Source organism: Mirounga angustirostris, unplaced genomic scaffold (assembly GCF_029215605.1).
Source record: "Mirounga angustirostris isolate CCGP_5_RB_7025 unplaced genomic scaffold, mMirAng1.0.hap1 SCAF_9, whole genome shotgun sequence".
Taxonomy (NCBI): domain Eukaryota; kingdom Metazoa; phylum Chordata; class Mammalia; order Carnivora; family Phocidae; genus Mirounga; species Mirounga angustirostris.
This window is the reverse complement of record NW_026991717.1, coordinates 12,187,740-12,199,572: the sequence shown is the minus strand read 5'-3', so window position 1 is coordinate 12,199,572 and position 11,833 is coordinate 12,187,740. Positions and strand designations below refer to the sequence as shown.

The 11,833-nt window shown below is 47.2% G+C and overlaps 1 protein-coding gene across 5 annotated transcripts in view; it reads right to left on the bottom strand.

Annotated features, from left to right (window-relative positions):
• Positions 1 to 416: 416 nt before the first annotated feature.
• CHD2 (chromodomain helicase DNA binding protein 2) overlaps positions 417 to 11,833 on the bottom strand; it is a 118,992-nt gene continuing 107,575 nt past the window's right edge. For all 5 annotated transcript variants that reach the window (XM_064569941.1, XM_064569943.1, XM_045899473.2 and 2 more), the window contains 2 exons: positions 7,733 to 7,976; positions 417 to 3,882 (listed from right to left, as the gene is read on the bottom strand). In XM_064569941.1, coding sequence (XP_064426011.1) covers positions 3,549 to 3,882; positions 7,733 to 7,976 — 578 coding nt within the window. In that variant the 3' untranslated portion in view covers positions 417 to 3,548. The remainder of the gene's footprint in view (positions 3,883 to 7,732; positions 7,977 to 11,833) is intronic.

Here is an 11,833-nt window from a genome sequence, read left to right as displayed (position 1 = left end):
GGGGCGGGACAACAAGGGTCTTCAAATGCACCTTCCCGGGCTCCCGGGCTCCATCCCCGGCACCGGCAACATGGGAAGCTAAGGGAAGCTCTGCTCCACCAGGGGCCGCAGCAGCTCCTCCGGCTCATCCCTCCTCACCCCGCCCGCGAGCTGCTCGGCCAGGGGCTGTTACCCTTGGCGGGGGCTGCTCACAGACAATCTCAGAAACCTGCGGTGGTCAGGTCCCCAGGTCCCAGGCCCAACGCCACCGCTGGTGCCGGAAGGAAAACCGATGAGACTTTTAAGAGGCTCCATTTCAGAAGCCGGCAAGCAGTCTGAAGGCCCCAGCGGCCAAGGGAAGGCAGCAGCCAGAGGTGTAGCCGGTCAGAGTTCACGCCGACGCCACGCAATGTAACAGTGTTCGCCCGATTCTAAAAATCCTTAGTAACACTTTTTAATATACAAGAATCAAAAGTACAGCAGTTTTACAATGTAGGAAAATTTAATACATACTATATAAACAACATTATTTACATCAGAAATCACTAGGACAGTGGCATTTTTCACAAATATAAATTAATTACTGTTTAGTCAACAGGTTTTAAAAGTCCACAATTTTACAATAAAGAAAAGCCACCCGTCCCCAAACGCGTGGGGTACGGACGGACTAAAGCAGCCTGGACCCTTGGCCTGGCTCTCCCCGCCCGACACGGCAGCCCCCAAACAAGCCGGAAGACCACTGGCGCTGGGCCCCGGGGCCACCGCTCCTGCTGACGAGTGGATTTTGGTCTATAGGATCCCAGTGTCCCTGTGTGAATTCGTAACTGAATCGCGTGTGCACCGCACATCCTGACGCAGCTCTCGGGCATCAGACTACAGTGTCTGCAGCACGATGTGAGAAGTGTTCTGGTTTCCCGTGGAAGGGTTAAAGGAATGACCGGGGTGGCGGCGGCGGGGCGGGGAGGGGGGCGCGCACATCAGATCGGGCTCTGCAGAGGGCCTAGCTGTTTCTCTCCAGTCTCTGAAAAGACCACAGTGCCATGCCTGGACTTTCACGGCATCCTTGCGCAGGGTATTTCTACTCAGATCTCAGGTGATGCTAACTCCCCACCCTCTTCCTCAACCCCTGCTGTTTCTACCCAATCATTAAATCCTTCAAAGCCAGGCTCCGCACAATACCACCCTCGCCGATTCCTGGGGCACTTTACCCCATCCACAAGGGAGAGAATCCCTACCTGTGCAAATGTGTTTGTGATAAAAGCATACAATATACTGATTCAGGTCAATGAGGAAATGCCTTTTTCCCAACCCACTCTTCAAACATACTTCAACACCTAAAATAGTTGCTTTTACGGGGATACTGTAATTTTATAATCAATTTAACACTGATCTGGCGAATATTGCCTTTTGCTACATCATATGGCACTAAAAGTCCTGAATGTAAACAAAAGGAAGTTCCTTTTTCTTCATGATGAGACATCTTTGGGAATAACTCACATCTCTTACCAACTCAGAGAAAACCACCCTTTCCGAATATTGAAATTCAGGGCCTCCTATAAGGGGAGGGGGACGCTGCGCCTCCCAGAGGACACAGCCGGACTTCCCAGGGGAGAGACATGCTGGGGCTCATCCCTCCCCCCAACCCCAAAGGGCCAGGCAAGCCAATCTAGCCTTCCTCTTCGGCCTGGGCAAGAAAACACAGGGTGGCATCAGTACTGTCAGCAAGAAGCTAAGCTGGTGGTGGCCAAAGCGGACACATGCTCTCCCCGAGCAGTCACAGTGGGATGACTGTGGCCAGGGGCGCCTATGCATTCCTTTGGGCTGTGCCCCAGGCCTGCTGACCCCCTACAAGCCCACGCTGAGCAACCCTAGTACCATGAGATCAGTAAGGATGGGGCAAGGCCCACTAAGCTCCCAACACAAGCTGTGAGGACCCAGACTCTGCTCTGGAACTCACCCCCGGCCAGCCCCAGGATGCTGCGTACAGCAAGCAGCAATGACCCACCAAAGCCACATCTGCTCCACTGGGGTGCCGGGACTTGGGGATTTCTTAGTAAAGGCATGAATGGTGCTGCCCAGGGTACCGGCAAGTAAGTGATGATCATTTTATGAAGTCCTCACAGGTTGGTTCAGGGAGTTTAACCCTGTGTGTGCCCAATGGGAAGGTTTTCACCAGCTCTGAGCCTGGACACATTTAGGCACGGTGTAGGTTCAAGTCAGTTATTCCATCCAGAAAGGCCTTTGGATACTCAAACAATACTGGTGATATCTAAAATGAATAAAACGGAAGGCCCAGTATCAGAACGAAAGGAGCCTGATGAATTGGGTGCAACCAACTTGCCTTCTGACTCCGTTCAACCCTGGCAGGACTCTGTCGGCGCAGTCCCCCGTCCTTGGGGGCTTCCTAGTTCGCCAAAACTTTAACTTAGGTTTGTACTTTCTTTGATCTCATTCTAAAAAAACACCGGAGTTGAATTCTACTGATGCCCGACTAGCCGTACAAGCCTGTTCCCCACAGGTCACTGAGCTTCACCTGCCCACCCGCCACACGGGTCAGCAGACGTTGTGCCCCGCGCCGTCTACTTATTCACGCCGTGCGAAGGGAACTGAAGTCACTACAAGGCAGCTGCAGAGGCGGAGCGGGCACAACACCCAGAGCCCCCTCCCCAGAAGCCGCTCCTCACCTGCACCTGGGCACCTGCCAGCAGCAAGCCTCCCCCTCCAGCCGGGCCCTGGACTGACACTTCTCGCCCCAGGATCAGAAATCCACCAGGGAATCCGAGGCCCTGGCCTCACTGCCCCCACCCCAGCCCCTCTGTCAGCCCACCCTCAACCAGGAAGACCCACGCCAGGGCCAGTGCTTCCCCACTCACAGTACTCAGGAGTCTGCCGGACGGGCGCTCACTCCCCTGGCACCAGGGCGGAGGCGGCCCACTCCGGAGACCAGGCCTCTGAAATATACAGATAGTGTGGGAAAAATTAGTGTTGGTCGGGAAGGGGCCGCTGCGGAAGCTCTTCCCCTCCGTCCTCCTGCAACACAGGTGTCAGGTGAGGCCCGAGTGTGCGGTTTCTCCCAAGAACACGTCTGAGGAGCGTACCTGCTCCCCTTCAAGTCCCATTGGCGAGACCCACGCCCCGCTCCCCGTCAGCAGCATCCGTCACATCACAGTGAAGCAAATCATGTGCCGTCCCAACAGGTCCCGGCAGCCTGCACACACACGCTCCTACCCAGCCCACCGCACCCAGGCTTCCTTCCCTGGGGAAACACAGCCCACGAAGCTGGTACATACACAAAAGTCACCTCTCCCTCCTAGCACCCATCGAAGTGACAGGCCAGAACCAGGCTGGAATGGGATGGGGTGTCAAAGTGCAGGAGTGGCGACCCAAACCCAAGCTGGACCAAGTGAAAGGCCCCACTCCTTGAAGTGCTCCTTCCACCGGCAAGCTGACAGCAGCAGCATGTCCAGAAACTCCGCTTGCTGGTCTAGGTAACTGGCTCCTACTGGATCAGACCAAAAATATCCAGGTGCTTAATGACTCTTGCTCTCCCCTTCTTGCCCAGCTGTCCTTTATGTTTTCCGAACATTCCAGTTATAATCTGGGTTGTTTTTCTGTTCTAGTGATCTCTCCAAAGGAGACCTGTGATCCAGGGGTGACTTGGAATCGTGGGGAGACTTCTGAGAAGGGGGCGAGCGAGGGTCTGAGACTGCAGGGTGCAGGGGAGGCAGGGGCTGTTTATACTCCCCCAGTTTGTCTGTGTGGAAAGAGCGGTAATGGTCCGAAGGTCCTTGGCCATGGTAGCCTATAGGGGGGCGGTGGTCAGACATTCGTCGGAAATCCTGCTGGTGGTAGTTTTGAGGCCGAAATTCATCGGATCTCCTCCGCTTAGAGTCATGATGGTGCCTAAAATGGGAGATGCAAGGATTAGCTGAAAAGACCAAACCCATCCCTTCCTTCTTCATCCACCGGCTCTTCCTCACGCACTCATATTCAAGGACACTTCCAAAGGACTCGAGTCTCTACAAATGCTTACATTACTAGGAATCGGGGGGAAAAAAAAACCCACAAAAGCAGTAACAAAGGGCTATTTTATAGTTATTGGCAAAACACAACCTATGAAATGACATAAGCCTCAAGTCTGCAATGAAACAAGTACACACTTGAATCACTGGTGGCTTTGTAAAGCCGTACTCCCTTCAGGAAAACTGGCAAGATCTACAAACATTTTCACATTCTTTGACCTGGCCCAGGAGAAAAGAGCCACGGAAATTATTTGAGAAGTTATTAGTAACAGTAAAAGCCACAATCAACCCAAACAGTCAACAGTAAATGAAAGGTTAATTAAATTATTTTAAAAATTGACTCAATGTGAAGAATATTAAAATTTTTAATTAGCACCACAGTAAACTGCTTGTTATCCTGTTAGAAGAAAATTGGTACTAGTCAACAACAAAAAGACAAACAACCCAATTCTCTGAAGATCTACAAATGGCCACTAAGCACATGAAAAGAAGTTCAACATCTTTAATGAAACAAATCAAAATCACAATGAGCTACCCAATTCACACCCACTAGGATGGCCTCGTTTAAACAAACATACAAACACATACACACATGCACACGCGCACACACACAAGGTAAGTGTTGGCAAAGAAGTGGGAAAATGGCAACTCTGGTACATTGCTAGTAGGAGGGTAAAATGTTTCAGCCACCGTGGAGAAGTCAAACACAGAACTCCCATATAACTAAAAATTCCCTCCTAGGCATATACCCCAAATAACTGAAACAGGTATTCAAACGAATACTTTTACACCCATGTTCGTAGAGCACTGTTTACAAGAGCCAAAGGTGGAAACAATCTGAATGTCCATCAATGAATGGATAGATAAAAAATACACAATGGAATATTATTCAGCCACGAAAAGAAACAAAGTACCAGCATGTGCTACAAAGTGGATGAGACTCAAACATGATGCTACATGTTCAAAGATGCCAGGCACAAAAGACCACATCTTTATGATTCCATTTATACAAAATATCTAAGGGAAGTAAATCCATAAAAACAAAATACAGATTGGTAATAATCAGGAGCTGGGGAGACAGCAGAATGGAGGGAATGCTTAATGGTTATGCAGCTTTTCTTTGGGGTGATCAGTGTTTAGAACTTGAGACCGAGATGGTTGCACGACATTGTGGATGTATTAAATGTCACTGAATTGTTCCCTTTAAAATAATTAATTCATATTATGTGGATTTTCCCTCATTAAACGAGAGAGAGAGAGAGAGAGAGGGGACAAAATGTATAGAACAATGGTTCTCAAGACACCAGATGTCAGGTAAACAAAGAACAGTGATTCCCTGAGGGATGGAAAGCAAATGAGATGAAGCTCATAATAAACCCCTCACTGCCTTGAGACAGTTTCCAGGCCTCAGCACAGGGGGAGGGAGACTTCCAGAATTAATAGGCAGGGGCAGAACCAAGGCAGCTGGAGTTCAGAGGATGGAACGCAGAAGAGAATTCTGCACACAGAAAGCAGTTCAAAGACCTGCAAACGGTTCCCCTTGGGGATTCAGTGAACACCATTCAGGGTGTGCATGTGAAGAAACTACCCAAGGCCAGGAAATAACCACCTGGAAGGTTGGAGGTGCAAGTGCCCTGTTCTCACCAGCTATACCAAAAAACCTCAAGTTTCAAGGGACATCAGTGGAGTACCATGAAGCATTCCTGCCTCCGGTGGGAAAAATCAGCCCTTGCCAGAAAGCAGCTCCCATTCTGCCCAAAGAATCTTAACAGCAAGACCTGAAAGGGTCGAACTGTTTGCAAGTAACCTGTGTCTCACAACAAAGCTCCAGAATATTTATAAGAATACAAAATACTTGGCACTCGGTGAGGCATCTAATCAAAAATTACCAGGCATGGAGAAAACCAGGAAACTAAGACCATAATGAGGAAATAAGCTAATCAACTGAAACTAACCCAAATGGTAGAATTAGCCAACAAGGATAAAACTATTTATAAGCTGTATTCCAGATTTCAAAAGGTTAGACAAAGATTTAAATTGGGGGGGGGGGATGCCCAAATACAACTTCTAGCAATAAAACTCCAATGTATGAAATGCAAAACATATTAGATGGGCCTCAAGGCAGGTTGACATTGAAAAATAAATCTCAGTGAACTTGTAGACACAGCAATAGAAACTATCCAACGGAGACAGAGAGAAAACAAAATTTAAAAAAATAACCAATACAAACAGCCTAATTATAGGTGTAATTAGAATCTCCAAAAGAGGTGAGAAAGAGGACAGAAGAAATAATGGTAAAAAAATATTCCTAATTGGTAAGAAAGATAAACCCACAGATCCAAGAAGCTCAACACTTCCCAAGCAAAACAAACACGAGGAAAAATACAGCAAGATGCACTATAATCATTGATAAAAACTAGGAATAAAGGAAAAAAAACACACGTTATGTAAAGAGAAACAAAGAGATGACAGATTTTTTTCATCAGAAACAGTTCAAGTTGACAGAAGAGGAACATCTTTAAAGTGCTGAAAGTATTCATCTAGAATTTATACCCAGCAAAGGTATCTTTCATACATGAACGCCAACTAAAGACTTTCTCAGACATAGAAATGCTGAAGAATTTATCACCAGCAGACCCATAGTAAAATGACAGTCCTTCAGGCAGGAAAAAAAAAGTGATAATGGAAATACAGATCTAGACAAAGAAATACAGGGCAAATGCCCACTGGAGCCTGACTAGATGATACGGAAGGGTGGGAGGTGAGGGGGACACAGACCCCTCTCAAGGAGACAGCAGCCACTCGGCTAGAGCCACTGGCTAATGTGTTACCAGATCCTCCAAAAAAAAGGAGATGTTTATACAAAACTTTCCAAATTCAAATTCAAGCCCAAAGCATGTCGTTAGCCTAAGGAAAACCAAAGCGGCTATGAGGTTAAAATATAGTCAAGTCCTAAAATTAGGAAGAATAAATAAAACCTCTTCGGCCCTTCCCATAGTTATTCCCACAGGTTACAACGCTAACTGGCTCATAATGGTCTTGTACAGTTGTAGACAGGGTACGACTTCAAAAAGCCCTTCACCCCTAAACTGTGGGGTCATGGCAGACAAGGACCAGGGGCTGGGACCCATCTTAGGATCCTGCTGCCTGAGAGCCTCGCACCAAGGTTAACAATTTGGTTGCAGACTCTAGTATTTTAAGGCTACCACTTCTCTACATTTCCTCAGAGGAAGGCAGAAAACCTTTCCTGAAACTACAGATGGCTCCCTATGACCCAAAGAACACAACTTAAGACCTGTAACTTGGCATTCAAGCCCTTACTAGCCAAAGTGTTCATCTTCTGGGCTTCCCTCTCTGGGTGCCGACCCTTGGCCTGGGCCTGTGATACCTAATTCCATTTCTCTCCCCTTAGCAGACTCTTCAGGGCCCAAAGCAAGAATCAGCAACCTCTCCTCTTCCTCAGCCCCCAGGAAAAACCTCAAAAACCTCTACTTTCAACCATCCACTCAGCACATGTGTCAGCTGCCTACACCAGGATTCCTCCCCAATACCCTGAGGATGCCCTGACAGCAAAAACATCAGCTCAGACTAGGGACCATGCCTGGCACATGATGAGATGTTCAACGAACACTTAATAAAGACATGAATGCATATGTTACTTGTCTCTCCCCCTCCAAGAGTAAAACTCCTGGCAGAGATCAGCGTCTGGTGTCTCAGGACCTTCCGCCTACCTGTCATAGTAATCTCGGTGTCCCCTGTGGTCTCGGTCACTGCTGTACTGGTCATAAGGTCTCTTTCTGGACAGGTTGTTGGGTCTATAGCTCCCAGAACGGTGGGCGTCCATGTGTCGCCGGTCCCCATAATGGTGGTCCTTGTACCAGTGCTGCTCATACTGATGGTGCCTGTCACTGCCCCACGGAGGGTTGTTGCCACCACCATAGTTGAACTTTCTGTCCCTCTGCCAGTCTCCTCGATCTGCAGGAAAAGAAAGAACAGTTTCACGACTGCAACAAATGGCTGAATTTCACAACCACTGAAGTTTAAACTCAAAGGCTGACACGTGTTACAGAAATAGACATTGTATTTCCTCCTTCATAGCCTCTTTGCTGCTGGTAAACATACCAGTACTGAGTCCCAACATTCTCTCCTCAAATTTTAAGGCAAAAGAAAATTCATGGCCTTTCTCTTAGGAAGTCCGAAGAACTATGGCTTTTTATTCTCCAAGCCCCTTTACCTTCCATTCTGCGTCAGAGCCTTAAAATGGGATTTCACTCAAAAAAACAAAACCAAACATTAATTCAGAGAACAGAACTTGCGGAGTTTCACAGCCGCGAGGTAGCATCCTCTGCTCACATGTCGGAAGTTTACGTACCTGCTAGTAACCATAAGCTGTGCCCGGTCTCTGAAAGTATTTCCAGACTGGACATACTGACTGTATTACTCTCTCCCAGCCCAAACCAAAGAGACGAACCTCCTCCTGTAAAAAGTGATTCCTTTCACTCTGGGTTTGGATCAGTATTGCTACCTCTCAAGGGCAGGGCCAAACTGAAATGTTCTTGCTTCTTCAGCCTCCCTTTTCCCCTGAGAAGAATCACACTTATTTGAATCAGAAAAGGTAGTGAACACACAGAAGTCCAGGAATGGAGGCTACAGTGGGCTCAAGTGTGACCCCAAAAATATAGGTCCACTTAGAACCTGTAAGTGTGACTTTTGAAAATAGGGTCTTTGCAGATGTAATTAAGGATTTCGAGATGAGATCATCTTGGATTTAGATTGGGCCCTGGATCCAATGACAGATACTCTTCTAAGAGAAAGGCAGAGGGAGGTCTGAGACAGACACAGGGAGGAAGGCCATGCACTGATGGAGCCAGAGACGGGGACAACACAGCCACCGGTCACGGAGCACCGAGGAGGAGCAGGCAGGCACTACACAGCAGGACAAGGGCTGGCAACAGATTCTCCCTCACGTCTCCCAGGAAGCAACAACCGACGGATACCCTGGCTTCAGACTTCTGGCCTCCACAAGTGTGAAGAATACATTTCTGTTGTTCTAAGCCACCCAGTTTGTGGTTCTTTGTTACGGGCAGCCTTAGGCTTAACCAGAAGGAACTATGTGGCCTCACAGGAAATCCATCTTCTATCTACAACTACGCTAACACCAAAAATAAGCCATCAGATAGATGTCTCTCTACTCATTTTTTTGGTCTTCTAAGCATTTTTGTATAGTCACAGAACAACACCCTGAAGGAACCTGTGCAGCTTATTAGAATCTGACACCACTGAAGTAACTGCTGATCCACGGCGGGTCAGGCCAGAGAACCAACAAGTAAAAAACGTCGACTACTCAGCCTAATAACTTAATGGACAACAACAAGAAAGAGACACCTTCACGACATGAAAACAAATCACTTGAAGATGGCTTTAAACCGAATGGACACAAACAGGGTGTCAGTGTCTGCAGGATAGTGGAGATGCTTACAACTGGAGCCAAGCCATTTATTTCCAGAGAAACCAAACAGGGCTTTTCTTTCTTCCTGAACCCACCATGAGGTAGGTCGCTGGTTAGGAAGTACTGAGCTATTAAGGAGATGGGTGAGAATCCAAGACTAAATAAAAGACTACAGTGAGTGCACTAAGAAGAGTTCTTTCAAAGGATCAGAATATAAATTCAGTGACGTCACATGAATAACACAAAACCAGTCTGATCCCAGGGAAAAGTCAGGACAAATACAATTAGATCTACGAACACAGAAACACCGTCCAATCGTCTTGTACAGTAATCACCTTTTTCCCTGTCAATCAAATGGGGATCAGTTAATTCTGAACTACTTAGATCTTTAAGATTAGAAGACATGGGACTTCTGCTTCCGGGCAGTTTACAGCAGCAGAACTACATTCCGCCAAGAACAGTGAGAAAGGCCGCATAAGCAAAACTTACCTGCTGGAAGACACCAAAGATCAGCCAGAGCCATCAGGACTAGAACGAGTAAGACTCCGAAGAGCAGAAAAGCTCACAGAAGTAAGAGGTGACTGCCGAAGCCACTGCGGGCAGGGAGGCTGTGATTCTGCGCACAGGTGAGAAGCTGAGTATCTGCGCTGCTCCCAGCACAGGACCAGAGACACCAGCAGAGCCTCCGGAGGGCCTTCAAGGCTAGAGGGGCATGGCAGAGCCGAGGGGCTCAAACGCACAACCAACCTTCCCTTAGGACATGTGCTGAGTCTGCAGGGAGCAGAAGGCTAAAAACCTAAACTGGAATCCTCGGAACAGCAGATCAGCCTGTGGCAGTCTCGCGGTGCTGAGAAAACCGAGACTGAAGCTTAGAGCCTGCGGAAGGGGAGGGGGCAGAGAATGCTGCTACAGGCCCTCTGCTGAGCACTCGGAAGAGCTAAGCTCCAGGAACAGGGGACCAGCGGCAGACTAGATCAGAATGATCACCTCACACTCCATGTGCCCAGGGGAGGAAAGAATGAATCCTCCCCAGGGAACAGCAACATCACCTGGAGCTTGCACAATTTCTAAAACATAGGTTCCCGCTTTTATTTTTTTTAAATATTTTGAGAGAGCGAGACAGAGCGAGAGAGAGCACAAACGGTGGGGAGGGGTAGAGGGAGGTGGACTTGATCGCAGGACCCCTGAACCCAGGACCAACTAAGCCACCAGGCATCCCGTAGATTTCTCCCATTTAATCAAAAATAATTAGGCATAAAAGACGGGACTGTAGAACTGAAAACCAAGAGAAATAAAACATACAACATATGATGCACAATAATTCAGATACTGGAGTTAGCAGGTTAAAATTTTTAAATAACTATAATTCATATGTTCAAAAAAAGAGGGAAAGATGGAGAAAATCAAGTTTTCTAAAAGCTTGAGAATTTTACAAGACTGAAATGTATTTTTTAAAAGAATCAAATGGAATGTTGGCGGGGATGCGGAGAAAGAGGAACCCTCCTACACTGTTGGTGGGAATGCAAGCTGGTGCAGCCACTCTGGAAAACTGTATGGAGGTTCCTCAAAAAGTTGAAAATAGAGCTACCCTATGATCCAGCAATTGCACTACTGGGTATTTACCCCAAAGATACAAAAGTAGGGATCCAAAGGGGTACGTGCACCCCGATGTTTATAGCAGCAATGTCCACAATAGCCAAACTGTGGGAAGAGCCAAGATGTCCATCGACAGATGAATGGATAAAGAAGAGGTGGTATATATATTTGCGACGACGTGGATGGAACTGGAGGGAATTATGTTGAGTGAAATAAGTCAAAAAGAGAAAGACATGTATCATATGATCTCACTGATATGAGGAATTCTTAATCGCAGGAATCAAACTGAGGGTTGTTGGAGTGGGGGGTGGGGTGGGAGGGATGGAGTGACTGGGTGATAGACACTGGGGAGGGTATGTGCTCTGGTAAGCGCTGTGAATTGTGCAAGACTGTTGAATCTCAGATCTGTACCTCTGAAACAAATAATGCAATATATGTTGAGAAAAAAAAAAAAGAAGAAGAGGAAGGTAGCGGGAGGGGAAGAATGAAGCGGGGGAAATCGGAGGGGTAGACGAACCATGAGAGACGATGGACTCTGAAAAACAAACAGGGTTCTAGAGGGGAGGGGGGTGGGAGGATGGGTTAGCCTGGTGGTGGGTATTGAGGAGGGCACATTCTGCATGGAGCACTGGGTGTTATGCACAAACAATGAATCATGGAACACTTCATCTAAAACTAATGATGTAATGTATGGGGATTAACATAAGAATAAAAAATTTTAAAAAAATAAATAAATAAAAAATAAAAGAATCAAATGGAAATCCTAGAACTGAAGTTTAGAAAGAAA